This window comes from Giraffa tippelskirchi, chromosome 5, assembly GCF_054371585.1.
Source record: "Giraffa tippelskirchi isolate mGirTip1 chromosome 5, T2T-mGirTip1v1.2.pri, whole genome shotgun sequence".
Taxonomy (NCBI): Eukaryota; Metazoa; Chordata; class Mammalia; order Artiodactyla; family Giraffidae; genus Giraffa; species Giraffa tippelskirchi.
The window spans coordinates 1625635-1652421 of NC_137279.1; the positions used below are offsets into that span (position 1 = coordinate 1625635).

General features: G+C 53.9%; 2 protein-coding genes and 1 long non-coding RNA gene across 6 annotated transcripts in view; 1 reads left to right on the forward strand and 2 right to left on the reverse strand.

The window, feature by feature from the left end:
- Positions 1–53: 53 nt before the first annotated feature.
- On the forward strand, positions 54–5036 carry LOC145506715 (uncharacterized). Its single transcript, XR_014054202.1, has 5 exons — positions 54–163; positions 1132–1232; positions 3284–3428; positions 4233–4303; positions 4407–5036. It is a non-coding gene; the product is annotated as an uncharacterized LOC145506715 (long non-coding RNA).
- Positions 5037–10721: 5685 nt separating this feature from the next.
- On the reverse strand, positions 10722–12738 carry GPR25 (G protein-coupled receptor 25). Its single transcript, XM_081491984.1, has one exon. The coding sequence runs from the start codon at positions 12629–12631 to the stop codon at positions 11507–11509; it is 1125 nt and encodes a 374-aa protein (XP_081348110.1). The 5' UTR covers positions 12632–12738; the 3' UTR covers positions 10722–11506.
- Positions 12739–19599: 6861 nt separating this feature from the next.
- Positions 19600–26787, reverse strand: part of CAMSAP2 (calmodulin regulated spectrin associated protein family member 2) — a 98637-nt gene continuing 91449 nt past the window's right edge. For all 4 annotated transcript variants that reach the window (XM_081491988.1, XM_081491986.1, XM_081491987.1 and 1 more), the window contains 4 exons: positions 25230–25302; positions 24365–24480; positions 23062–23180; positions 19600–22453 (listed from right to left, as the gene is read on the reverse strand). In XM_081491988.1, the coding sequence (XP_081348114.1) occupies positions 22148–22453; positions 23062–23180; positions 24365–24480; positions 25230–25302 (614 nt within the window). In that variant the 3' untranslated portion in view covers positions 19600–22147. The remainder of the gene's footprint in view (positions 22454–23061; positions 23181–24364; positions 24481–25229; positions 25303–26787) is intronic.

Below are 26787 nucleotides of genomic sequence, written 5' to 3' on the forward strand. Positions count from 1 at the left end.
CCGCCCCCCGGCGGCCCAGACGGTCCCTGCGGGCGCCCTCGGCTAATCTGTTCGGAGACGCCAGGATGACTCGGAACCCAGGCCCCGCGTCGCCCCCTGACCGCGTCCCGCGCGGCACTACCCGGGCCGCCGCCTTTGTCGCCAGAAGCCGGAACCCTGGCTGGTGAGTGACTCCGCACGCACAGAACCCTCTTGGGCGTCAAGCCCGGGGGCTTCATTCCTCTTACTCTCAAGGGACGGGAAGCGACCCGGGGCCGAACCGGAGGCAGAGCCGCTGGGAGTGCCGGGCGGGTGGGCGGGGCGGGGAGGGAGCCCACAGCGCAGGGCGCGGACCCCCGCGCCGGGTCCGGGCCCCGCCCGCCCGCCGGCCCCCTCTCCCCGCGCCGTCTCCCGTCCCCCTTCCTCTCCCGGCCCTACATCCGCACCGCTTCGGCCCCGCTCCGCCCGCCGCGACCACCAGGCCCGACGGTTCCCGGCCTCCGTGCGCCGCGGGCGGAGCGGGATGGAGCGCCTGCCAGTCCCGGCGCCCTGACCCGGCGCGGGCTCGGCCTCCCTCCCCGCCCACGGGACCCCGGCCCCCGCCGCCCCGGCCCCCGCCCCGGGACCACGTGTCCAGCCCGCCCCGCCGCCCTGGCCGCCCTGGCCGGCCCCTCTCTCCTTTCTAGAGACCCGAGAGCATTGGGAACTCGAAGAAGAGAATGCATTATGTTCAAAGTGAGACAACCGCAGACAATAAGCTAAGGAGCAGCGCCGGGGAGGCGGGCGTCGTGGGGGTCTTTGCACTGGAGACCAGCCTCCAGACCCGAGGACACCCTGCGCTGGGGCGGGCCCAGAGGGCGCTCTGCGCCGTGCTCCCCACGTACCTCCCGGCCTGCACCGGAACGCTGTCTGCCTGTCAGCTGGCAGCTCGTGGACACTGTCTGCCTGGTCCCTCCCGATTCCTTCCGGATGGGGGTAGAGGACGTGGGGCCCAGGCCCTGGGGGCAGACCCCGGCCACAGGGCCTCGGGTGCTGCCCCAGGAAAAGGCTGAGGACTGGGCAGCTGGCTGGGGGTGGGGGGAGCTGCTGCTCTCCCCAGGGCTGGATGTTGCCAGCTCTCCAGGGACCCCCCCTCTCTCGCCCTTCTCAAAGGTCTGGGCTGGAGGTGCCTTATAAAATAGACTGGACCGCCCCCCACCCCAACCCCGGCCTTTTCATCACTTGACCTGGCAGGAGCCTACTGAGCTGCTCAGGTTCGCAATTTAGCTGAAATACACGTGTTTTGGAGTCAAACAGCCTCAGTTTCTTGCTCTGTAAAATGGGGGTGATGGGATCACTCATGTGGCGGTGATGAGGGTGAAGAAATCATGCAGATAAAACTTGCTCTGCTCACAGTAAGCTCCCAATAGAAGGTGGTGATTCATTAAAAGACGTTTTTTTGACATTCTTATCTTTAAAAAAAAAAGTTTTTCCTCTTTCTCACACTGCAGTCTCAGGAAAAAACTAATAATATTTCTGCACTTATCCTGCGTTTTCCTGTTCCAAACCTGTTTACTGGTGACCAGTCTCACTTCCTCTGGTTCAGCAGCCCCGGGCGCCAAAGGGCAAGCCTCCTCCAGTGACCAGACCACCGGTTTGTGGCTTTGGCGCCGGTTAACCGAAAACAAACTGGCGCCTCACTCCTCCGGCGTCTCTCAAACTACTAAGGAAGGGAAAGGGGTGTTTTGAAGGGAGGTTGTTTTGAATTGAGGTCAGATGCTGTTGAAATGGTCCGTAAATGCGGCTTCACGTGGCCTTTGCCCTCCTGTCCCAGAGCTCTGGTCCCAGCCGCTCCTGCCCCCACCCTGTATGACTGGGCGAGCAGGTCAGGGCATCTCCACTGATTCGTTCATAAATATGCTCACCAAAGTGTTCTGGGTGCTCTGATCGCTCTGTGGGGGGCCTGCGGAGAGGCCCCAGACAGGCTGCTGGGTGCTGGTGACTTGATACCTCAGGCTGAAATCAGAGGGAGATGCTGCCCAGTTTGTTCAAGAAACCTCAAATACGTCCCTCTCGTCTTGGATGCTGGGAAGTGGGTGATTTCCACATTCTCACCCACCGTGAGGAGCTGGGGTTTCCAGCAGGAATAGATAAGAAGCCGAGAAGTAGTGACTCTGCATCCAGAGGGTAGCAGGGCGGGGGTGAGGGGACACTGCGCCTGAGCTTTACCAGGTCTGTGTGAGTTTGGGCTGTGAAAATGGACTCCTGTGTATGTGCAATTTCCCAGTAACTAAAATAGTTCAAAGCCTAATGTGGTTTCCCAACATTAGTAAAGCAGAGTGTATTAATAATATAATGAACTCGTTATCCATCACCTAGACTTAGTAATCATTGGCATTAACCTCTATCTCCACAGTTTATTTTTTCTTTAGTGAAATATTTTAAACAAAATCCCAGGCTTAGTAACTTATCATTTCTAAATGTTTCAGAGTGCATCTCAGAAAAAAAAACAAACAAACTGGACCGTTTTCTTACATAATCGTGTGACTGTTAACACAGTTGCTTCTTGGTGTTGCCCAATACCACGTCTGTTCAGAGTCCTCCAATGGTCCCAACACTGTTTTTTAAAGTCGATCTGCTTGTGTGGGGATCCAGTAAGGCCTGCGCATCGCATTCGGCTCTTTTAAGCTTATGCGGGTCCCCTCCCCACCCTGAGCTTTTGCTTAATCACGTCACTGACTTTTTGAAACGAGCCCTGCATCTATCTGGTGCTTCGCCTGCTGCCTCCTCGTGTTGCATTTAACTTGCTTCTAACCCCGCGTTTCCTGCAACATGCAAGTTTAGCCTTGACTAGGATGCTGGCTTCTGTTTTGGGTGAGAACACTTTATGGGGGCTCTGTCCCCCTCCTCACCCGGAGGCAGGTGACCTGCAGCCCCGGAGTGGAGCTGACCAGGGAGTTCCGGGCGGCGGTGGTCCTCCCCCTCATCACTGGGAGACACTCTCACTGTGAGGCGGCCTCGGGGCACCAGCCATCCTCCAGCTCCTATCAGCTTCCACGGCAGGCTTCAGCATCTGTCCCTCTAACAGACACCTGCCACTGTGGTCTGAGTCAGTTATTTCATTAGAGCCTGCAAAAGGAGATTTTCTACGTCTATTTAAAATAATTTTTTTTCTCTTAAAAAGTGCTAAACTTCATATGATGTGAGCAATTGCCTTCTTATTGATCCATTTCCCCATGAAGACCCCTAGAGGCCGTCCACACGGGTTTGTTATATTTTACAATAACCTCTCTGTTGACGCCATGCGGTGGGGCCCCCTGGGCAGGTTCTGCTTACGTGTCTTTCCTGGTACAAGTCTGAGAACACGGGGTGCATGCGATCGCCCGGTGTGGGACCCAGAGAAACAGCTTCTTGAATGTCGGAGAGCGTTTATGAACCGGCTGACGCATGATTTTACTTGCAGACCCCACGTAAGTTGTTTGTCTTTCTTTGGCCTCCTGTAGGTGGGCTTGTGCATAGCAGTGGCTAGTATGGTTGAGTCTGTGTGTATCTGGATAGTTTTGCCTTGACATTGATTTTTAATTGATAGATATATGCTTCTACCCTTTGCTGGGTGCATTTTATAAAAATTTATATATTAAAATATATATAATTAAATATATATCATACATGTAATAAATATATATTTAAATATTTATTTTTTAAAAGCAAAAACTAGGCAAGTCTCTGAAGAACGTGCTGGGCTCCCAGTCATGGGATTGTGCACTCTGTGGGCTGACAGGGACCAGAGCGGTCCTCTCACCCAAGCCGCCCCGGGCTGGGGTCTTGCCTGCAGCTGCACGGCTGTTCAGCAGTGGACGCAGTGCCTCGGCAGAGCAGTGGCCGTGGGGAGACCCTCTGTCCGTCCCACCACAGGGGCCGCTCTGGCCTCCGCAGGACACTCCTGGGCCCCAGGGACCACACGTCCCGGGTCTGCTCACAGGCTTGCCCTGAAGGGTCCCTGGGACTGACTGGTGCCTGGAAATCAGTGATGTACAAAAGTGACTTGGTCTCAGGACAGGCTGCCTCGTGTGATTTTCAGTTTCAAGAAAAAAGAAAAACAGAGCTTTAGCCAAGTTAAAGGTGTGCGTGGTTTATTCCCCTCTTTGATGCCCGTGAGTTTACAGCTCCCATCTTTTTGCGTGTGGGGTGGAGACTCAAGGCATCAGCTTGTCCTGAGGAGGGGCAGGAGTCGGGAGTCTTTAATTTCTCTAGTCCCGTGGTCTTGCACACAGGTCGGCACATGGCAAATGCAAAATAAAAACGCGTGAATCAGTGATTTTGAGAGGAGAAATCTCAAACCGTGGTATGACTCAGTTCCATCTAATGAATGTCTTTCTTGGTTTTTTTGCTCCCAATAATTACAGCAAGCATACAGTGCTTACGATGTGTCATACTGTCTTTCACAGATGAACACGTCTAACTCTCGCACTCCCTTTGTGATAAGAAGCACTGGAGGTGAACGGAGATGGATGACAGAGGCCGCGAGGAGGAGGCTGAGACGCGGACCCCCGGAGCACTCTGTGTTCCCATAGTCAGTACCTTGGGTCTAAAATAATAATGATTCAGATTCGCAGTCTACTTGATTTTCTGACAGTCTACCACCTACATGCCTTAAGAAAAGGAAATTGATTTTCTTATGCAATTAATGAGACAGGGCAGATTCATCAGCCTCTTCTCTCTACCGTTAATGGATGACTTATTTCTACTCCTGCAATCACAGAGAAGAAGGACCTTCCAGTTACCAGTGTTTTTATGGGTTTTTATTTTCTGGCTACAACAGATAAGGTTCCTGAAACAATAAACTGTTTGAAAATAGGAAGTGAGGCAGATGAAGGCATATTAAGTCTCAACTATCTTTTCTTGAACTTTCCTTGGTTAGCAGGTATCTAGCTGTAGTTGTACAAAACTTCTTTTTCAAACTCACATTCTAGAACACAAAATTATACTTAGTCTTGCTCATCATTTTTATATGAATAAAATTTGAAATGAGTTTCAAATTTGGAAAACAAATAATGAGACGCTGGTGAAAACTCTGACAACGTGGCTGTTGTGTCCTCTTTCAAAGCACTTTGTTCTCGAAACTGCTGCTGCCGGGGGAGGTGGGGGGTTTCCCATTAGAAGGAGCCGGAGGGAGAGATGGGTCACTCACGGCCTGAGGGCGGGAAGCCTCGAGGAGGGCCGGCCGGGGTGGCCTTGGGACCCCCACCCAAACCAGCCCTGAAGCGGGAGGAGGGGGTGCCCGCGGGTGGCACACACGACCGGAGTGGGTGCAGCCCCGCCGCCGTCTGCCTGCGGAGCCCCGCTCGGTACACAGGGCACCCTGGCCCAAACGGCCATGGGGACGTCCACATGGCGGCTAGGAACGTGGCTGGTGACACCTCCTGGAGAAGGAAAGGCAGAGCCCCTCGCAATGGCAGCAGCGAGACCCGGGACCGTAGGGAGGAGGGCAGGGGGGAGTGAGACCGTGAACGCAGCACAGTCAGGCTGCAGGAACCTGGGCCGGTTTTCACCCTGAATGGGCCCGCGTCTCTCTTCAGGGGGATCACAGGCCTGGGAAGGTCTGAGGCAACAGCTCCTGTAAAAACCGAAACTTTGAAAAGACAACGAATTGAGCGAGCCTGCGACCCTCCAGGCCCTGTGACCTTGTGGGCTCAGGACAGGGAGTAGGGACAGCCTGGGTGTGAGCAAGTTGCTTTAGGGTGTTTGGGCGCCGGGAGATCAGAGGGGAGACAGCAGTGTGTACACCCAAAGACAGTCATTCTCAGAGCAGGGCGGCTAGATTAATCACCCCCGTCTGGCACCTCTTCCTGGGGCAAACCACAGCCTCGCAGACTTGCAGCTGCTTTGCAGGCAAAGCCGAGCACCTTCCCCCCCACTGACCCACCGCCACCCCCAGCGGGAGAGACGGGGGCAGCTGGGTGGGGGCTGGGGGGTGGGCTTTAGCACCTGCCTCTCCCAGGCCTGACCCTGACCTCAGCACACCTGGGATGAGGCCTACTCCCCCTCTTAGTCGAACAGTATGTCCTGGCGGGGGGTGGGCAGGTTGTATTGGTTTGGGTTGCTCAGAGAAACAGGATATACACATAAGACGCTTATTATAAGAAACTGCCCACGCGGTCACAGAGGCCAGGAGGCCCCCAGGGTCTGCACGCGGTGCGCTGGAGTCCCCAGAGGGCCAGAGAGCCGCTGGCGGAGGTCCCCATCCCCGTCCGGCTGGAAGCAGGGGAGGCCTGGTGTCCCAGCTCCGCCGCCGGTCGGGAGACTGCCTGGTGGAGGGCCGTCTGCTCTCCTCGGTCTTCGATTCAACTGTCACCCAGAACAGCCGGCACAGCCTGTGACCAGGCGCCTGGTGGCCCAGCCACGCTGACGCGGGAAGGTAACCATCGCACCGACCTTCTGCGAACGGCAGCAGGTCCAGCGGGGTGGCCTTCCCCCCAGGCACGCTCTGGTTCAGCGCTAACGGGTAAGAAGCAGGGAGACCAAGCTAGCAAGTCAGAGGAGGTGGATGCAGGCACGAGCTGTGGCCCAGGGTGTGGGGCTTTGAAGTCCTACCCTGTGCGTCACTTTGGCGAGTCAGCAAACCCTGGCCTCTGAGTTCCCATCTGTAAAATGGGGGTAATGATACAAGTCCTCGAGGCAAGTTCCCTGAGCTTTCCAAGCCTCGATTTTTTTCGTCTGGTAAACAGGGAGAATACTGCTATACCCACCATAAAGTTGCTGTGAGGTGATTAGGAGATGTAAAACCCCCAGCATCTCTCCTGTAGTATGTTCTCAGGAAATATTAGCCATCATTTTAACACCTACTTCAGAGCAATATTGTAATGATACGTTGTATAACAAAGGTCTTTGTAACAATATAATAAGATGTTAATATTGTATTTTTTTTTTAAGCTTGGGAAGACACTATATGGGCAAATATTTTTTTTTAGAATAATAATGCCTGTTGTTTGTTAAGGGTGTGGTGAGCGGGCACCCACAAGCCTCCAGAGAGAATGTAAATCTTTCCACAATTTAGCACAATGCACCGAAGTCTCAAATTGTTCATAACATCTGATGAATAATTTCACTTCTAGGAGTCTGTCCTGAAGAAAGAATTAGAAATGAAGATAAAGATTTTTGTTCAAGGATGTTCATCACAGAATTAACTTAAAAGAGTGAAAAATTAAACAAAAAACTTTAAGGGCTTCGTTAAATAAAGATGGCTACATTTCATATAATGATGTAATGTAACCTTAAAAAAGATGTTTAGAATAATATTCAATGACCTGATAAAATATGGCATATTGCCAAGTGCAGGCCACAAAATAATGTATATACAACATATACTCAACACAACTTCCTTGGTGGTCCAGTGGCTAAGACCCAGTGCTCCCAATGCAGGAGGCCCAGGTCAGGGAACTAAATCCCACATGCAACAACTAAGACCATATAAATGAACAAAAATAAATATATTAAAAAGATGTGGTCAACAAACCATCACTGAAAGCCGGTTTCGTGCCAGGCACTCTTGGACACACAGTAGCCTCAGTGCTGGGTCCCACATAGATTGACCACAACTTAGCCCGGAAAAAACTTACGTATGTTTTATTATAATGTAATGTAAGGTGCTTAGTCGTGTCCGACTCTCTGTGGCCCAGTGGGCTGTAGCCTGCCAGGCTCCTTTGTCCGTGTGTATTATTAAATACGTAGAAAAAGAAGGTAACTTTTCATGGTGGAATAATGTTTTCCATACTTTTCCTTTACATTTTATTGTAATTAAAAAAAAAATCAAAGAACCTACATTACTTAAAAAATCAGGGGGAAGCTTACACTTTTTAAGGGAAAGGCTGGGCCTAGGGGCTGGCGGTGTGAGCTGGGAGTCGCACAGGAGGGGTGGCAGGGCCGGGGAGCCAGGAGGAGAGACAGCACAGAGGCCTGAGCCGACAGGGCCGCTTCCAAGCTGGGTCCCAACGAGCATAGAATGAACTGATCATTCCTGCCTGCCCCCCGGTCAGGGGGACCAAGGAAGCCCCCTCTGTGCGCCTTTGACAAACATCTGCTGTGCTGCGGGATGCAGGGTCGCCTTCCCTGGTCTGCTCTCCCCATCCCCCTCTTGGAAGGAGCAAGACGGGCCTCCTGCCCTGCTGGGCCATGATGGGCGCACGCAGGGGTCTCCCGAGATGCCAGGGCGCGTTGAGTGAGGCCTCCAGCAGGAGGAAGAGCGGTTTCACCGCCTTGCCTCCTCCTCCCACCACCAACCCAGCATCTCTGCTTTTGGCTCCTGGGGGTCTTCCCATCCTTTGCCCCGTTGGACTGAGGTGGGGGCCTTGGCGGGGCGGAGAGTGGTCAGGAACTTCCTGCAGGTACCCCAGCCGAGGCAGGGTAGGATCTAGACCCCGTGGCTCCGACAAGCGGGATGTCCCCACAAGGTCCAGAGCGGTGCGGGGGCTGAGTCATATCACCGAGCCGGGCTTCGCCCGCCCTGCCATTCCTGTGAACTCCCCAGATCACTCACCCCGGGGCCCGGCGACCACACGATGCCCTGAGAAAGGGCCCAAGAAAGCCCAGAATTAGTCACCAGCTCAAATCAGAATCACACAGGCCAACGTGCCCGGCCTTTGCCCAGAGGTTGACCTTAAAAAAACCCCGAGACTCCACCCCATCTCCCCTGCAGGCCACAGCCGGTGGGCAAAGGGCGGGGGCAGCGGGCCTGGACCCCAACGGCAGGGCTCCTGTGGTCGTTTGTCTAAAACACCGCAGCGGAGCAGGGCAGACAGAACCGTCGTGCTCCCCGTGAAGAAAGGGAGCCGGGGAGTCTGGCCGGGGTGCCCCAGGAAGGTGCTCCAGGAAGGCCCCGCTGGGACCACGCCAAGTCAGGCCTCCCCGTGAAGAAAGGGAGCCGGGGGGTCTGGCCAGGGTGCCCCAGGAAGGTGCCCCAGGAAGGCCCCGCTGAGACCACGCCAGGTCAGTGGTGGTCCAGTGGCTGAGAGTCTGCCTGCCGGTGCAGGGTACGTGGGTTTGACCCCTGGTCTGGAAGATCCCATGTGCCTCGGGGCAGCAGGGCCCGTGTGTCATGATGAGTGAGCCCTGGGAACTGAGCTCCGCCACAGGAGGAGCCCGCCCACCACACTGGAGAACGGCCCCTGCCCTCGGCAACCAGAGACAGCACAGCAACAAAGACCCAGCTCAGCCAATAAACAAATCAATAAAACTGTTTGAAAAGCTCATAGAAAATTTCCAGACAGAGAAGTGGAGGGGCCATCCTTTGCTGTTGCCCTTTTACAGATTGTATGGACAACGCAACGCCGTCCCCCTTACCCTTCCCACCATTTCTTACGGTTTCCTATTACAACGGGATCACGACGGTCATTCCCCCCACAGGTGCTTCGTGCATGTCCCCTTCCCCACCAGGCACAGGGGCCACAGCAGCGGACTAGACACAATCCCTTGACTTATGGAGCTCACGTTCTGACGGGAGAGACAAGCAACGAACACAGACAGAAAACAGACGCTTCCCGTTGGTTGAGAAGACAGACACCCAAGGCGTTGAACTAGTGCCAGAGAAAGAAAAGAATAAAAGCTGGTTTTTACCCAAAGGGCTCTGCGGTTCCTAATGTTTTGCACCAACAACACCAATGCTAACGGTGACTTTATACCCTCCAGGCTTGAAGTGTGTGGGTGTGTATTTAACACGAGCAGTTCTGTTACCCCCTTTTTTGTTTCGCTTACCAGCATTTTCCAGTCTCCCTGCGGTGGGAGGGAAATGCTGCATTTTGATAACTTCTGGCGGGGTGGGGGGTTGGAGATGGAGAAGCTTCCTTTCCGCCTGTCTTTGGCAAGCTCGGTGTACCAGCAAATCGGGAGAAGCAAGGTGGCAGGCCTTAAGATGGGGGCTTCGTCGGAACAGCCCAGGAGAGCGCCTCTGCTGTAAGCTGAGGCCTCCGCATGTGACTCGGTCATTTCTTGTCTCAGAGAGCGACGGGGAGGGTCCGAAGGGCCACAGTACACGGACCTCTCCAAGACTGAAGCGTCTGGAATCAGTCCTGCCAGCCCAGTGACCCCATGGCTGCAAGGCCCGCCTCCCTTGGGGTGTGGGAGGACAGGCATGGGTGTGTTTCTTCCCAGTGTGACCTCCTAGGGCAGCTGATGGGTGGTGTGAGTCTGCTCTAACCCAACAGCCCCAAAGGCTGTACTCCACGCCTGGAGCGGGCCTGGTGAGATGGGCTCTCCAGGAGAATTTCTGAGTTCTTTTCTGCACTGACTGACATTTCTTTAGGCCAAATTCGCTTAAAAGTATAAAGACTGAATTTCCAACCCCTCCAGAGACCTCCAAGGATGTCACAGACTCAGAACACTGATGCCCTTCAGCATTTGTCCTGGACGGGCCCAAAGGGAGTGAAGAAAAAGTTCTGCCAGGATTTGACAGCCACAACGCCACACTTGTGCTTTGAAGTGACACCTGGCTGGCGGCTGCACTTAAATCTTTTTTCCCCTCCCTCTCTCTGTCTGAAACCTCCAAAATGGGAAACGTCCTTTAAAATAGTAAGAATAGAAGATAGGCTGCCCTCCCGGGGGGCCCACGGCGGGGCCGGCGCTCTTGGCCCGACTTCACACCAAATCCCGAGCGCTTTGAGGTCAACCTCAACTACTGGGTTGAGTTTTGTCTGACCCAGTGTTCGAGTCACCCCCTCACACTCATTTCAGCCCCTTCCACTCAAGTAAAGGCAGGCACAGCTGTCAGGTGAGGGCAGCAAGAGTGTTTATTGAGAAAGGAGAACTCAAGCCACGGGCCCGCTGTCCCAGCCGGTCAGAGCACCCGAGCGCCCGGGGACAGATGCTGGAACCCTCTGTCCGCCGGGAGGCGCCAGCCTAAGTCCAGAGTGAGTCCTGCGGCTTCTTGGGAGTCGGGAGAGATACAGGACGGGCCTCCTGGGGACGCTGGCAGCAGGAAGGGGCAAGCAGCGACAGCACCGCGGTTCCCATGCTTTGGTGAGCGTTGAAAACGAAGATGCTGACGCGGGATTCTGCACAGCCACCAAGACCGCGGAGCGTAAAGGTCAGGTCCGCCGGCTCCAGGAGTCTTTGCAGAGGGGCCAGAGGGTCTGGCTTGGAGAAGGTATTTCTCAGCAGGCAACGGCGATCCGAGGGACCAAAGGTAACGGAGCCGCCCGAGACGAGAGTGGCCTCTTGGGGGTCTCTCCCAGGGGGCAGAGCAGGGAGGCCACTTCCCTTTACGAGCCCGGGTCGGTGTCGCCTCCATTTCGCAGGACGTTTACTGCGCTGGAGACAAAGCGCCCAGGTATCCACTGGGCGGAGCGGGAGGAGAGTGGGTCTCAGAAGCCTGGCCGGGGGTGGGGGGGACGCTGGAAAAGCTGAGATTCTGAGAAAGCTCGTGAAGGAGACCCCAGGAGGCCCCGCGGTCCCGGCGGAGCGGCCCGCTGGGCTCGGGGAGGTCGAGGAGGCAGGTGGCGGTGGGGGGCGGCCCGCTTCGCTTCCCTGTGCCGCCCGCCGCCCGCGGGCCGAGCAGCTACGGGCCGACAGCCGAGGGGGCGCTCGCCGTCTGGGCTCGGACCCCCGCGCGGGCCGGGCTCCGGAACGGGGAGCCGTCGTCGCAGGAGAGCGAGGACGCCGAGCTGCTCCCGCGCGCCGGGCGGTCGGCGCGCCCGCAGGCTCCGCGCTGCCGCAGCTGCGCGCGGAACGAGCGGTCGAGCAGCAGGTAGATAAGCGGGTTGGCGCAGCTGTTGACGAAGGCCAGGCAGGTGGCGACGGTGAGGCCCCAGCGCAGCGCCAGCAGCAGGCGGCAGGGCAGCGGTAGCGCGCCCAGGCTCGCCAGGTGGAAAACGGCGCGCAGAGCGCAGAAGGGAAGCCAGGAGCCCACGAAGGCGCCCTCGACGGCCAAGATGATGCGCAGCGAGCGGCTCCGGGCGCGGCCCAGGTGCGGCGGCCCGCGCAGGCGGCGCGACACGCGGCAGTAGCAGACGACGGTGACGGCCAGGGGCAGCACCAGGGTCAACAGCAGCAGCAGCAGGCTCAGGCCCTGGAAGGCGTCAGACGGCTCCTCCCCGCACTGGCTGCCGCGGCCCCCGCCGGGCAGCGGCCGCAGGCGGCGGAAGGCCAGCGCCGGCAGGCCGGCGGCCAGAGCCGCGGCCCACACGCCCGCGCAGGCGGCCAGTGCGCAGCGCCGGGAGCGCGGGGAGCGCGCGGCCAGCGGGCGGCCCACGGCCAGGTAGCGGTCCACGCTGAGGCCGGCCAGCAGCAGGGCGCCCGCGCAGCGCGTGCCGGCCAGCGCGAAACTGCTGAGTTTGCACAGGCCCTCGCCGAAGGGCCAGCGGCCGCCCCGCGCCGCCGCCGCGGCCCACAGCGGCAGCGTGAGCACGAAGCCTAGGTCGGCGGCCGCCAGGTGCTGCACGAAGGTGTCCACGAGCCGCCGCGGGCCGCGCGCCCCGGACAGCAGCCACAGCACGAAGGCGTTGCCCGGCAGCCCCACGGCGAAGGCCGCCAGGTAGAGCGCGGGGATGTAGGCGTGGCTGTAGGGCAGGTCCCGCGCCGCGCACAGCTCCTCCGGCTCCAGCTCGCCCGGCGCGCCCGACCCCGAGTAGTAGTCCCAGGGCGCCGTCCCCGCGCTGGGGCTCCAGGGCTCCGTGGGGCGCATGGCCGGAGACGCCCAGTGGCGGACGCGGGGCCAAGAGGGAGGGTGGCTCTTCACGGCCCCTGCCCAGCCCAGCACCTCCCTTCCTGCCGCCCCGGGCCAAGGCGACTGGGTGGGCAGGAAGGGGTGGGGGCGGGGGGAGGGGCAGGCGCCTGGGCCGAGAAGGCGGCGAGATTCGGGGTGGGGCGGAGTGCCGTGGACATGGCGTCCGAACTGGGTCTTTGGAAGAAAAGTCCCCGGGCTGGATTGCCTCCCTGCCTCCCGTGGGAGCCTGACCTGTCCCTCCATCAGTCACTGGTTTTACTGATGAACTAAGAGCGTCAGGGGCCAGAGGGCCGGTAGGAGAGACGCTCAGAGCCTCACCCCCTCTTGGCTCCTGGCTACTGTCTCTGTCTCTGAGGATTTTCCCCAGGGAGGTGCCTGCTGCCAAGATTCCCCTGGCCTCTTTGCAGAGCCAGTGGTGGAGGGAGCCTGCCCCTGGGGGCCTCCCTACAATCAGGGAGTGAACACCAGACCCTCGGATGATGTTAGCTCCCTGAGCTGCTGGGTTTGGTGTCTTAGCCCAGGGTGGCGTTTCTGACCAGCTCAGGTTCTGAGGGAGCCACAGGGAGGGTTTGAACCTGGAGAGGGAGGGTCAGCCTGTCCAGATGAGGCAGCAGAGCCCGGAATGCAGACCCCAGCCCTTCCCCACCTTCTTTCCTGGGCAGAACGTACCTATGGAGCCAAACACGGGTCTTAGGTTCAGTGCACAAGATGGAGCTGGACTCAGCGGCAGAGGCGTTGTCCTCAACCGGGAGTCGGGAGTTCAGGAGGAGGACAGGAGCCCTTGTGGACTGAGAGGCAGGAAGGCCCCCCAGAGAAGGGTGGGCATGTGGCCTGGCCGTGGAGGAGGCGGTGGGCCAGGGAGGGGCGGGGGCGGGGTTCCCAAGGATGCTGGGCACCCAGTCAGGCCCAACTCCTCTTAGCACGTCCTCCCGTGAGCTGCTCCGGAGAACTGACGTGACAGTGAGTCCTCCACAGAGCCGCCGCCTCACTGTCACCAGGAGTGGATGAGCCGTCGGGTCATCTGGTGTTAAACATTCGAGGCGGGTTATTTTTCCATTTTATTCCGTTCATTCCTGTTACAGCAAGCGCCTCAGTGGGGCAGGCCCTGTTTTGGGTGTCACAAGAGATGCCGGTTTTGACCTTGCAGAGTCACTAATCAGGCCCCAGAGACAGATCCATGTGTCCTGCGTGCAGTGGCCGGCGTGCTAGAGGTCACACGTCCTGGCGTGAAGGCTAACGAAGTCCCTCTGGAGCTCGAAGGAGGGGGCAGCACCTCTGATTGAAGAGGAAGCCCCAAGCCTTTCCTGGCGCCCGAGGTGAGGTCCAGAGGGCCATGGAGGCTGCAGTGGAGCAGCAGAGCGCAGGCGGGGCGAGGGTGGCGGGAGGGGACTGAGGAGCACGTGGGCACGGGCAGGAGCGCAGACCCCGCCTGCGCCCCCAGGGCAGGGCAGTGCCGAGCTGTGGATGGACATGGAGAGGCTCCAGCCGGAGCCCCCCCCCCCCCCAGGCTGCTGTCGTGTGTGCGGGGGACGGGGAGTGTCAGACAGGGGACTGGCAGTGGGGACAGAAAGGAGAGGACCCGTCCAACATGCCCGTGGCGCGGGGGTCCCGTAGCCGAGCAGGCGGGTGGGCCTGGGCGGCCGGCGAGAAACCATGCAGGTGCTGCGCGCCCGTCCGTGCACTGAGGCCGGGGCCACGGAGATGCGTGTGTGTGTCCTGTTCCGCGTCGATTGGAGTGGGGTGAGGAAATAATTCGCGATCCACACCAGGCCCTTCTGAGGGTGAAAGAAGCGTTGTGACCGTTGACCTGGGCCGTCAGCCTGGCCTGTGCCGAACCGACGGGGACATCAGGTCTCCGTCGCTATGGCCCCTCTGGTCTGCAGAGACCCCCCGGGGTAGAAAACCCCAAGCAGCAGGTGGGGGTGTGTGCACACGGTCCCCAGCAGGGGTTACTGGGCGACGGGAAAGGCAGGCGAGGGGCGAGGCCGGGGACGGGTCGCCTTTGGCCCGCCCCCCCCACCCCCGCCCCCAGACCCGGGTCTCCCCTGAAGACCCCGCCCGCAGCGTGGAGACCCGACGGGCTGCCTTCTCAGGTTTGGTCAGGCTGCTGACGGAGGCTCTTGTTCTGGGAGGCCCCAGGGGCCGCAGCCTCCATCCCTGGAAGCCCAGCCCAAGTGGTGCCGCCTCTCCTGAGCGGGGACACGCGGGGACCGCCAGGGGCAGCTGGGGACAGGCCCCGTGCCCCTGGGGCGTGTGTGGTTCTGAAAGCTTGAGATGAACGCCCAGCAGCCGCAGGTGAACGGGAAGAGCAGGGCAGGGCAGCAAGAGGGCTGTGGAAGCGGAGCCGGGGTGGGGGTGGGGGGCCGACCTGGGTGTTTATTAGAAACATCACGCCTCGCGCTTCCGGGGCCGTGGCCTTGTGGGCCCGAGTGTGTGGCGGATTCTCTCTGCTGGGGCCTGGGCGGCGGGCCTTTCCGCCTTTCTCTCAGGCCCCCAGGTCCCCGGGGCTCCAGAGGGAGAGTGGCCTGGTGAGCTGGGTCAGCCTTGCCCCGACCACAGGATTATCAGCTCCTGGGGTGAACAGGGCTCCCCATCACTGTCCTTGGTACAGGCCTGCCTGAGACCAGAGGAGAGTATACATACATAAAGATCCAGGGCTTTGAACTGGCTGGCTTCTAGGAGAAGGTGTTTTTTGTTTTTTTTCAGTCCCTTTATGGGCTGTATATTTAAGCTCTTACCATTTTCCCCCTCAGTGTTATTTTTTCTGTCCAATCATCTTAACTCTGGGGAAAATGTTGAAAGTTCTCTTGCCCTTTTCACCGTGAAAGCCTTGGTCACGTGGCAGGATGTGGAATAAGGAAAGGCTTCCTGGCCCTCCGGCAGCACGCCACGCCAGTGAATTTCTTTCCAACCAGTGAAGGACATTTTCAAAAAGGAATTCGTCTGTGATCCTATGGCTCTTGGGTTTTCTGTCAACATTGCATTTCAGATGTTCTCCACGTACATACTTCTCACACACCTGTTTCAGAGACGTGTTTGTAGCCAGAAGGTGCAGTTTCATAGTCTGCTTTTCTCAAGTAATGCAAATCCACATTTTCCTATGTTGCTGAATCTTCCGATCCCTTTACTTTGGTCATTTAGGTTGTCTGTAGTATTTTTTTTGCAGTATTTGTATTTATACAAATTTGTAATAAATAACTACACTTACCACTTTTTTCTTCTTTCATACTGTTCTCTGAGTATAAATGCCTTTGTGAAGGACAAAGGCTGTGAAACTTTTTGTGGCTTGATACAGTTGCTTGCAATGACCACTAACTGGCTTTGTAGGAGGGCATAGGTCCAACACAATCTTTTAGAGACCCTCGTTGGTAAAACATGTCTTTCCACTTTAACAGGTAGTGAGGCAAAGTGGTAACTCACTTCAATTTACATTTCTTTGAAAATAGTAAGGTTGAAAATGTTTCCAGATGTTAATTCCTGTCATGTGAACTAATTATGTCCTTCACATATTTATCTATTATTATCTTTTGTGTTTCTAATAATTTGTATCAACTATTTATTTAGAATAAATCATTATTGCATTTGGTTCAAGTACCTTTCCAGGCTTTTTTTCTTAGCTATTTAAAATTTTTGTTTTACGTTTTTATAGTCGAATTCGTTGCTCTAAGCAGTTTCAGAGTTTAGAATGTTACTTTCTCTTTGGTGATCTAAACACATTGCATTTTATTTTTTAACTTTATTTCTTTGGCTGCACTGGGTCTTAGACGTGGCACATGGGATCTGGTCCCCTGAGCAGGGCTGGAGCCTGAGCCCCCTGCATGGGGAGTGCAGTCTTAGCCACTGGACCACCAGGGAGGTCCTTTCAATTTTGTTAAAATTTTGTATCATTTTTTTAAATTCACATAACATTTTTTTTTAGATTTCTAACTTTCCCAACACCATTACATTAAAAATATTTTTAAGCACCCCGCTGGACTGCGATGTCGAGTTCACTGTGTACACACCTACCACGCTGTGTCCTTGGGTCTGCTTTTGTCCCGTGAAAAAACAGGTGGGGTTGTTGGTGGGAAAGGCTGGCTTCCGTGTCCGCTTTATAACCTGACCGTCATGTGCAGCTGGGCTCCAGTTCCTGTGTCTTAGAGCAGGCGGGAGAAGGCCCGCCTGACGGGGGAGGAACCGGTGGGACAGCCGGGGGGACACCCCCTCAGCAGGTCTGCACCCCGGTCCAGCCCTGCCCCTGCTGGGGAGCTGCGGGCTCGGCTGCCCTGCCCCCAACCCCCGGGTTTTCTGTGCACACGGCGGGTGGTGGGTCACGGTCTGAGATCGCCCCAGACACCTCCTGAGAGGTCATCCCCATCTGGGGGCTTTCGGACTGGGCCACCGCAGGACCCTGGGGCTGGGGTCACTGTGGTGAGTGCCATGGGTGAGGGGGCTTCTGCTGCGAGCTGACCGGGCTGAGACATGGACTGGCAGCAGCGCGCGGGTTGCGGCCCGTGGTGGGCAGGGGCGGGTGTGTCCCCAGCCTCTGGACGACGAGGGTGCTAGAAACGGGAGCCCTGCCTTCACTTACGGTCATCAACCGGCTGCGGGGTGCCTCCGCACACACCATGCTCCCGAGCTCTCCCTGTGCGTGCCTGCGTGTGCACGTACACGTGTGTGTGTGGCTGTGCGCACGCGTGCCTGTGCTGGTGTGTGGAGCGGGGAGCAGTGTCAGGGGAAGGCCGGCAGTGGTCCCCCCCCTCCAACCGCAGGCTCCCCACCCCAGGGCCAGCCCCACCCTGGGTGCCAGGGGTGGAGCAGTGTTTCAGACGCTCGATTGTTTCAGAAACTCTCAGGGACGAGACCGGGCGGCTGGGAAGGGGTAGGAATGTCTCAGCGGCCCTGGGGGCTGCGCTTTGGTGACTCAGAGTGAAAGTGTCCCAGGCTGCAACCTCACTGCTGGCCTGGGGAAGGTGGGTCAGGGGTGAGAGGAAGAGGGCAGCTTTCAAGGAAAGCGAGATTCCATCTCCTCCTTCGGGGCTGCAGACCAAGGCCGCAGGAACCCAGAGGAGAGCGGCAGGGAAGTCCCCTGGCAGGACAGGGCCCCGGGGTGTTTGGAGAGGAAGTCTCAGGTCTGGGCGGTGATTACTCAGGCCGCCAGGGCTGCTCACCAGCACCGCGTTACTTCCCAGAGATCTCAGCCCGTCTCTAACCACCGAGGCAGGACTCACCGCAGGGCGGGGGCGCGGGGAGGGGGCCAGGGGGCGCAGGGCGGGGCCCAGCCCTTTTGCTGCTGTGAGTCTGCCCTTCCCACGCCATGCTGCCCATCCTAACAGGGCAGACGCCCACCTGTCAGCTAACAAAAGACAAAAAATGTCTTTAGCGCAGAATGGCTGGGAGGTGGGCAGACCTGGCATCCTGTTTCCTCGGCTGGCCTTGAGGAGAGGGCTGTGTGGGGGCACTGTGGTCAACAGGGTGACGTCCGGAGTCACCCTCCTGACTTGGCATTCACGCGAGGAGCTGAGGAGGTCCTAACAGTCGGATCTTTCTCACGGCGACTTTGTGACTTATCTCGAAATGCCACACTTGCCTTAGCTTCAGTGTCTACTGGGGATTTTCCTGCAGGCTGCTGTGACCGGGCAGGGCGGGCTGGGAGGACTTCAGTGGGCTGGGCTGAGCCGGGCTTGTGCAGGTGCATCAGGACCCCGGTCTCACCTGCAGATGGGACGGCCTGGTGCTCAGGCAGGGGGCTGGGGTGGATCGAGGTTCGGGGGGTGCAATGCGTGGGGACTCCAGGCCCGGGCGCCTCCATGCTGGACTGGAGAGGAGGAAGGGAGGGCGCTGAAGGCTTGCGCTCAGCGGCTGGCGGCTGCTGGGGGCGCGGGCCTCCCCGGAAGGTCAAAGACTGGTTTCTGAGCTGGCTGAGCTGCAGAAAGGCCGTGAACTTCCGGGTGAGGGGTGAGACGCACAGTGGTGGCGGGAGCAGGGAGCTTTTGGGCTGGAGGCCAGGTTGTATGGAGGTGTCTGTGCCAACGGAGGCTGCAGGCCTGGCAGAAAGCGCAGGGGCAAGCTGGGCCTGAGACGCTGCACGTGCAGGAGAGCTGGGGCCAGAGAGGAGGGGAGAAGCTCGCCCTCAGGGGACAGCAGTCTGGAATTTCAAGATGCCCCCAGGTCCCAGGGAACAGTGTGTGCAACCAGAGGGCATCGGACCAGAAAAGCCACCTCAGGGTTCTTATTTTGAGGGCAAAACTATCTTTAGCTGGAAAGTAGGGGTGGCTTCCCTGGTGGCTCAGGTGGTAAAAAATCTGCCTGCAATGCAGGAGACGCGGGTTTTCAATCCTTGGAAGTTCTCCTGGAGAAGGGAATGGTTCCCCACTCCAGCATTCTTCCCTGAAGAATCCCATGGACAGAGGAGCCTGGCGGGCTATAGTGCAGACGTCAGAGTTGGACACAACTGAGTGACTAACACTTTCCCTTCACACAGTTTTTAGGTTTTTCTTTAACTGCTCTGGTCTGAATGAGGAGAATCTGCAAAATCAAAATGAAGCTTATGGAATAATTGTCGAGCCCTGGCTCCCACTGCTGCCGGAGCCAGGCGAGCTCAGCAGACATTCACTTATAGAGGCACAGAGGGTTAATTCTGGCATTTTAATTATCAATTCACCAAAAAAAAAAAGGGAGAAATACAGGCAAAATTAATGCAAGGTGAGCACAAATGTTTTTGCACCACTGTGTAGACCGTCTGAGCCAAGCACAGAAAGCGACAGACTTTCAACATTGCCTAAGTAAGGATTCAAACAACTTCTAGTATTAATCACCTCTCATGAATACCTAAATTGTTCAATTTAAACAGAGGTTAAGAGACAGGAAAACCATGTGATGTGTTTGCCCAGGTTCAAATATTAGCCCCAAGACCCCGTATTTTAATCGAGAAACAGAAAGGGACATTTGGTGCCATGCTTTTATTCAAATGAAAGGGGAAAACTACACTGTACCAGGAAGTAGCAAAGATGACAGTATTTTACAGCATAGCATCGTAAAAAACCTGTAAGCAACGCTCCAGAGTGGACAGTTACGCACACCAGACACTGCACATCGCCCCAAGTGCCCATGGAACCACAATTAAAAAGCTGGATTTGGCTTTAAAAACAGCCACCTGAACTGTAACAGTCATAACACAACTGAGCAGCTAAGGGGAATGAGAAGCTCTCCAACGCCCGTCACACGGCAGAACCTGACAGGCCGTGCTGGTGGCCACGACGAGGGTCTGGCAAACTGAGCTGAATAATTATCCAACAACGTGACCTCCAATGATGAGAAGCACCGATGTGTTTCAGTAAGTTGATGACTATCTCCAGACTTTATGAAATAGCATAATTCTCATTTGTATACTTTTAAAAACATAATTTAAAAAAAAATCCACAGACTTAAATATATCCATATTCTTTCCGCATGAATAAAGTAAAACATCATACTGAGAGCAGGGAACTTTTGTGGCAATATTCACATTCTATCTCCAGACCTTACGAACCCCACCGGACACACACAGATTTGAGGGTAAAGCGTGGTCCTGTCTGGTTTTAGTTACTTCCTCCATTGTCTTGCATCCAGTTTAAAAAAATTTAATGGCCAAGTAATATCACCAAGAAGATTGCTTTGATAAGGGAAATTTCATTGATTAAAAAGAACTAATTTAGTAATGTTGAAGGCTTGTTAATTCTCCTTTTGACTATTACCACATTTCGATTAGATTCACTTACTATTTTTTTAAACTAGTCAATCTATTTGACAATCATTTCCTTCTAATTGTGACCAAAATGGTAACATGTGCAATCCCTCAGTTTACTCTTCATACATTATATACACAGTATGTATACACCTAAAATATAAGAGTTACATACATCCTGGTCCTTTACATGCAAACAGCAGATCACAAATAGTTCTGAGCTACACATATATCTTGCACAGGTATTGGAAAAAAATCTGTGAAATTTTCTTTTTTACAGTTTAAACAAATATACATAAATATAAGAACATAAATTACAGTAAAATATTGACAGCATTTGAGAAGATGTTGATAGCCCAGACGCACTGATGCCTAAGGCCTTATAATAAGAGGGAAGCACAGTCCAGGGACACTTCACTCCAATCTCTTTAAAAAATATGTGAATACATCATCATATGAGATAGTAGTTATTTCTCTGAACAACTCAATCAGAGAAATGTATATATTTTAGTCTCTACTTCCCATTAAAGAAAACAGACTATGCATCTCGTATATGCTACAACACTGTCTTTCCCTCGAAGTCTACACATTGTCACAACACTGAAACGTAACACGGTCACAGAGTCATTCAAGTCTTTTCCTGAGAATGAAGTTTTCCCCAGCTAACCCTCCGGTGCGCACTGCTCAAGGGACAGAGGTCACGTAGGGGAGAGTTCAGGTGTGCACTTAATCTAAGCTTCCCGCTTGAAAAGGATAAAAAAGAAGAAAAACTCAGGATCAGTGAAAGAAGGTGAAGCCGTTTTAAAATTAAAACGTAGCCCTTTGTACATGTTTAAAAACTCTAAATATAACTTTTGTATCAGTTATAAATACAACGGAAAGACCTCGAGGGCCGTAGCAGGAAGCCTTCCGTCCTCAGGTGCAGACTGCTGTCAGAGTGCCATTCACTTCTGCCAGCTTAGAGAGTGACAAGCTTCAGGAGACAGAAAGCCTTCTTGTTAAAAGGACAATCTAAATTATTCTGAGTTGGCCAGAAGTGGTGTAAAACCAGCACTGATTTAATCAGCAACTTCTTATAACATCTTCTTGGTTAAGCTCGTGTGGTTTTAAGTGAACTATAGCAGCTCTTTATAACAACTCCTCTTGTTTCATAGAAAAATGTTAATACTTGAGTGAATAATAAATACAGAACTGTAAATACTTCGCAGGGTAATTCGGCAAATGCTCTGACACCACTAAAGCATGAGGGTTACTGGAAAACTAGCACTAACTAGTGTTTCTCTCCGCATCCTAAGAAAGGCGCGAGGTACCTCCGCAGGCCTATTTCCTACTCTCGTGATCGCCACATGAAACCAAATACAAACGTTATCCTGGAACAAACTCTCAGGGGAGAAAAATAGCAAAATAAAGCATCTGAAGACACTCATATACATTAAAAAGCTAAAAAAAAAAGCAACAAACAAAACACACAACTGGTACTCCCAGCCATACTTCCACTAGTGTCCGCGAGAACTCCGTGCTCCACTGAGCCAAGGGCCCAGCAGGCGAACCCCCACCTGTGAGCCAGACGCCCGCCATCACCTGGGCTGTCACTGCGGTGCGTCTCCACACTCTAGCACGGGGGTCTACATTCCAGTTGTCATGACAACAGGGCTGAACGTCCAGTCTCAATGAATAAAGTCTGCTGGCAATTAGAGAGGATTTCTGTAGGCAGGAGGGATGAACTGCAAACTCACCACGGATGCTCAGAAGCGGGCATCTCCCAGTTCCTATGCTTTAGTGGGTAACAGTTTTTTGGGCGTCACTGGCCTCTTGGCCTGCCACAAATGGCTGTGAATGGTAATTGCATCAACACTGGCAGATAAAGTTTTAGCGGGTATGTGGCTGAACTGTTTCCTGTCAGAATTGTATTTGTAAAGGCCCTCGATCATCTTTTTAGTGATAGACTTAGGGCCTATCCCAGTCAGCTTACTGATCTCTTCAGTCTCTGGGCAGTAAGTGTACAGAGACCTGAACTGGCAGCCTGAATCCCGGAACAAGATCAGGAAGTTGTTGGCATCTGACTTCTCCATTTCCTTCAGGATTAGAAACAAGACAACAATAAAAGCCCTTAGACGTTTTGCTGAACACAATTCCTTCAGCTGTATGACATTTCCTGACACGTAATTTAAAACAGAAACTCGTAAACGGCTAAGATGAGGCACAAGTAATACAAGCCCAGCACACTGGGGCCGAACCGTGTGCGGACACCTTGCAGCCGGGGACCTGCTGGCTGTGCCAGAATCAAGATCCCGGAGGAACTTCACGGTCTACAGGACCTGCTGAATCTCTACCACTGACAACCAGGCACTGGCCATCTCCTTTGCGACACAGCTCCATTTTAAAAAAGGCAAATCACGCAATCTATGTTTATGAAATGTGACTGAGTAACTCTAGGGAAAAAAATATTTCATAATTTTATATTTTCATCTTAAGTCTATGCCTAGTCTTGAATGAAATGTGCAGTCTTCCAGAATCCCATCTGAAAGTTAAGTCCATCTAATAATGAAAACATAGTTACAGACCCTTCACATGCAGCTGAAATTCTAGGAGTCCCTAAGAAGTGCTTTTTCTTGAATTGAAAGAGAAGACTCCGACAGTTTTAACATGTTGTCCAACCTAACTTTCATGCAAACTTGCTTACCTCCAGTATTTTTTTCTTCTGACCTTCATTTACTTTTCCAGCCAAACAGCAATGAGCTAAAGCATTTTGTATTATGTGCTTATTGGATTTTGCACTGGGTTCTTTGAAGAGCTTTGGTCCTATGATAAGAATTTAATAACAATAACAGTAAAAATAACATTCCTAAGTCAGAAATACTACTTACGTTTAAATGATACAATTGTTCCTACGCTGATTAAACTCTAACATGAAGGCCCCTGACTGCCCTGCTCCGGTCAGGACACGGTTTTATCCGCAGGGTTACACCTCGTGGGTCTCCGCTGGCCTCCCGAGGTGGCCTGGAGGGCAGCACTTTCTGCCACTTTCCTGGAACGTGTGCACCTGAGAAGGCCTCCTCCTCCCTCACACTCACCTCCCCCAGGAGGCCTTCAGTAAGTATGTAGAGAAACCAGTGCTTTGGAAGAGAAAAAAATTAGCCCTGATTTGTAATGTTTACCTATATCTGGAGTAAATTACTCCTACCATGGCTGACTCAGAGCTACCAGTGGGCCTGCAGCCACGCAATGCCTGGAAGATTCACTGGGTGTCTAACAGCCCTGCAGGCCTGGGCCCCCTCGGGGCTGACAGACAAGGCTGCTGCACTGACTTGAAAGGCTGCTGGGCCGGCTGGAGCCACAGGGTAGGGAGGACACAGCTCATGGGGAGTCAGCAAGCTCTGCGCCCCTGGGCCTCTGGGTACCACTCGGGGGTCACGCGGATGCCGGCGGGGTGCGGGTGGTCCCCAGCACCTCTGCCCCTCCCACCTACCTCTCCACGGCCTCCCCCTCCCTCTCCTGCTGCATTTCTTTAGTTCTCACCCACGCTATTCTGTGTGCCTCTCCTTCAACAATGCCTCCCCAACAGAGCAAGACCGGGGGCCTTCCTGTATCTTTCAGAGCCTCTCCTTGCTCCACATTCGCAGTTCCAGACCCTGAAGGCCCAGCATGAGGGGAAGGACTTGGCGGAGTCGAGCTGTTCCCAGCGCTCATTACTGACGTGGGGCGGAGGGACCTCTGTAAGACCAAACTACAACACAGAGCCGGGCAGGGCTTTTAAGGGAGAAGTGGGGGGCTGAGGGCTGAGTGGTATTGCTATTTCTTTGAAACTGAATTCATCTGGGACAAGTCACCACCATTCTGAGTGGAACCGTATCACAGACACTGACTTACCTGGGAAGTGACCGCCCGCCTTAGTCACTGTTTCCATCGGTCTTCCGTGTGCAGCACACCCTGCGTCGCATCTCAGCCCCTGTCCAATCGCCTCCCAAGGACGGGCGGGCACTCACCTGTGTACTCCGTGCCTGAGGCCACGGACGACGTGGTGGATGCGTTCTCCCAGTCCTTCTCGCCGTTCCGGCTGCCACACCGGCTCGGAGATAAGAAGCCTTCTACAGACTCTGATCTGAATAATATAAGACATGAGTTGTAATGTCTCATATAGAGAAAAAACATTTGGGGCTCAGGGGGATATAGGTGAGAGGCTTAACAAGAAGAAGATGGTGGTCACTCTGTCTCGTTCCCAGCCGCATAGCCGAGACCTCAGTGAGCCCCCTGAGCACCTGTGGAGGACAGGTGAATGTTCCCGCAGGACAACTGGCAGTACCTGACGACCTTCACTAGGAACCTTCTTTTCTATGGGTGCTCCATTATAACATGCTTCGTAAGACCATGAAATACTGAGCTTTAGCTTCTAACATATATACTGGGTTGGTCAAAAAGTTCATTCTGCTTTTTTCCATAAGGTGGTTTGAAACCTCAAACTAACTTTTGGCCAACCCAACATATCCTTGAGAAAGAGAGAGCGTACAAAGGAGCTCTCCTAAGTCACAAGCCACTTCCTCTGGGATTACTCTGAGGGGGAAACTTGAGTGGCTGGTGCACACGCACGAGGACTTTCTGCTTCAAGCTCGACTGCATCGCAGCCGCAACAGCAGTGGCTGACCAACAGTTACGGGCACTATCCTGCTGACGTCATTATTCTGCAATCCAAAAGATAAAAATCTGAAAGATGAACAGACTTCATCACATATATTTTTTAAAAAAAGCACTCAAACTGTCCTAATCAGCAAAACTCATAAGCGCCTGTGACTATGGTGCATTCACTGTACAATAACGTCCTGTTCCCAGGAGGACGTCTGCGCTGTGGCTCACCTCGGGGTCCTCTTCCCTGAGTGCAGGCTCTCGCTGTCGCCCGTGTTCAGTGACGCCAAGGAAAGGCTCGAGACTGAAAGGACACAACACATTTGTGATCCTGAATAAAAATTAGAAATTTAAAAGGAGCAACTAGGTAAGAGTGTTCGTTAGGTAATACCAGTGTATGAAAGTTGAGCTTGTATAGTTTCTTTTTCTTTTTAGATACATAATATGCCTGCCTGCATATATGCATAATTTATTTAAAACAGGCAAGGAACCTACTTTTGAGAACTAATGAAATAAGTGAGGGAGATTGAGAGGTACAGACCTCAAGTTACGAGATAAACGAGTCAGGCAGCTGACATGTATGCTGTGGGGAGTGCGGTCAGTCACTACATAAAGTCTTCGCGCAGCGACACATGGTAACTAGATTAAGCCTGGTGATCATTTTGAATCACTATGTTGTATAACAGGAACTAACACAGTGTTGTAGGTCAACTGTACTTTAACAAACAAACTCATAGAAAAAGATCAGATTTGTGGCTACCAGAGGCGGGGGGAGGGTCAACTGGATGAAGGTGGTCAAAAGGTGCAACTTCCAGTTATAAACACACAGTCCTGGGGACGCGACGACAGCAGGGTGCTCAGGCTATAATTTCCCTAATGCTGCTGTGTGACACACCGCATGACAGCTGCTGAGAGAGGGGCCCAGGCGTTCTCAGCACAAGGGGAAGACGCGTTTTTCTTCTTCTGAAATGTTTTATCTATTTAAGATGACGGATGCTCAGTAGATTTACTGTGGGTACCACTTCATGATGTATGCAGATCAAATCACTAGACTGTGCATCTTTAAACTTACGAAGTGCTATACACCAATTACATCTCAACAAAACTGAGGGAAAAAAAGGATAAAGTTAATTATTCCAACACAAAGTGCTAATAAATGAGTGCTTATAAGGAAAAAAGCTAACAAAAGAAAAATTAACAGAGAAATTAACACGAAGAACAAAATATATTTTAGGAATATCTAAACATCTAATTCCCAGGTAATTCTGGGCTGGATAAAGCACAAGCTGGAATCAAGATTGCCGGGAGAAATATCAATAAGCTCAGATATGCAGATGACACCACCCCATGGCAGAAAGGGAAGAACTAAAGAGCCTCTTGATGAAAGTGAAAGAGGAGAGTGAAAAAGTTGGCTTAAAGCTCAACATTCAGAAAACTAAGATCATGGCATCTGGTCCCATCACTTCATGGCAAATAGATGGGGAAACAATGGAAACAGTGACAGACTTTATTTTTTTTGGTTCCAAAATCACTGTAGATAGTGACTGCAGCCATGAAATTAAAAGACACTTGCTCCCTGGAAGAAAAGCTATGACCAACCTAGACGGCATATTAAAAAGCAGAGACATTACTGTGCCGACAAAGGTCCGTCTAGTCAAAGCTATGGTTTTTCCAGTAGTCATGAGTGGATGTGAGAGTTGGACTATAAAGAAAGCTGAGCGCCAAAGAATTGATGCTTTTGAACCGTGGTGTTGGAGAAGACTCTTGAGAATCTCTTGGACATCAAGGA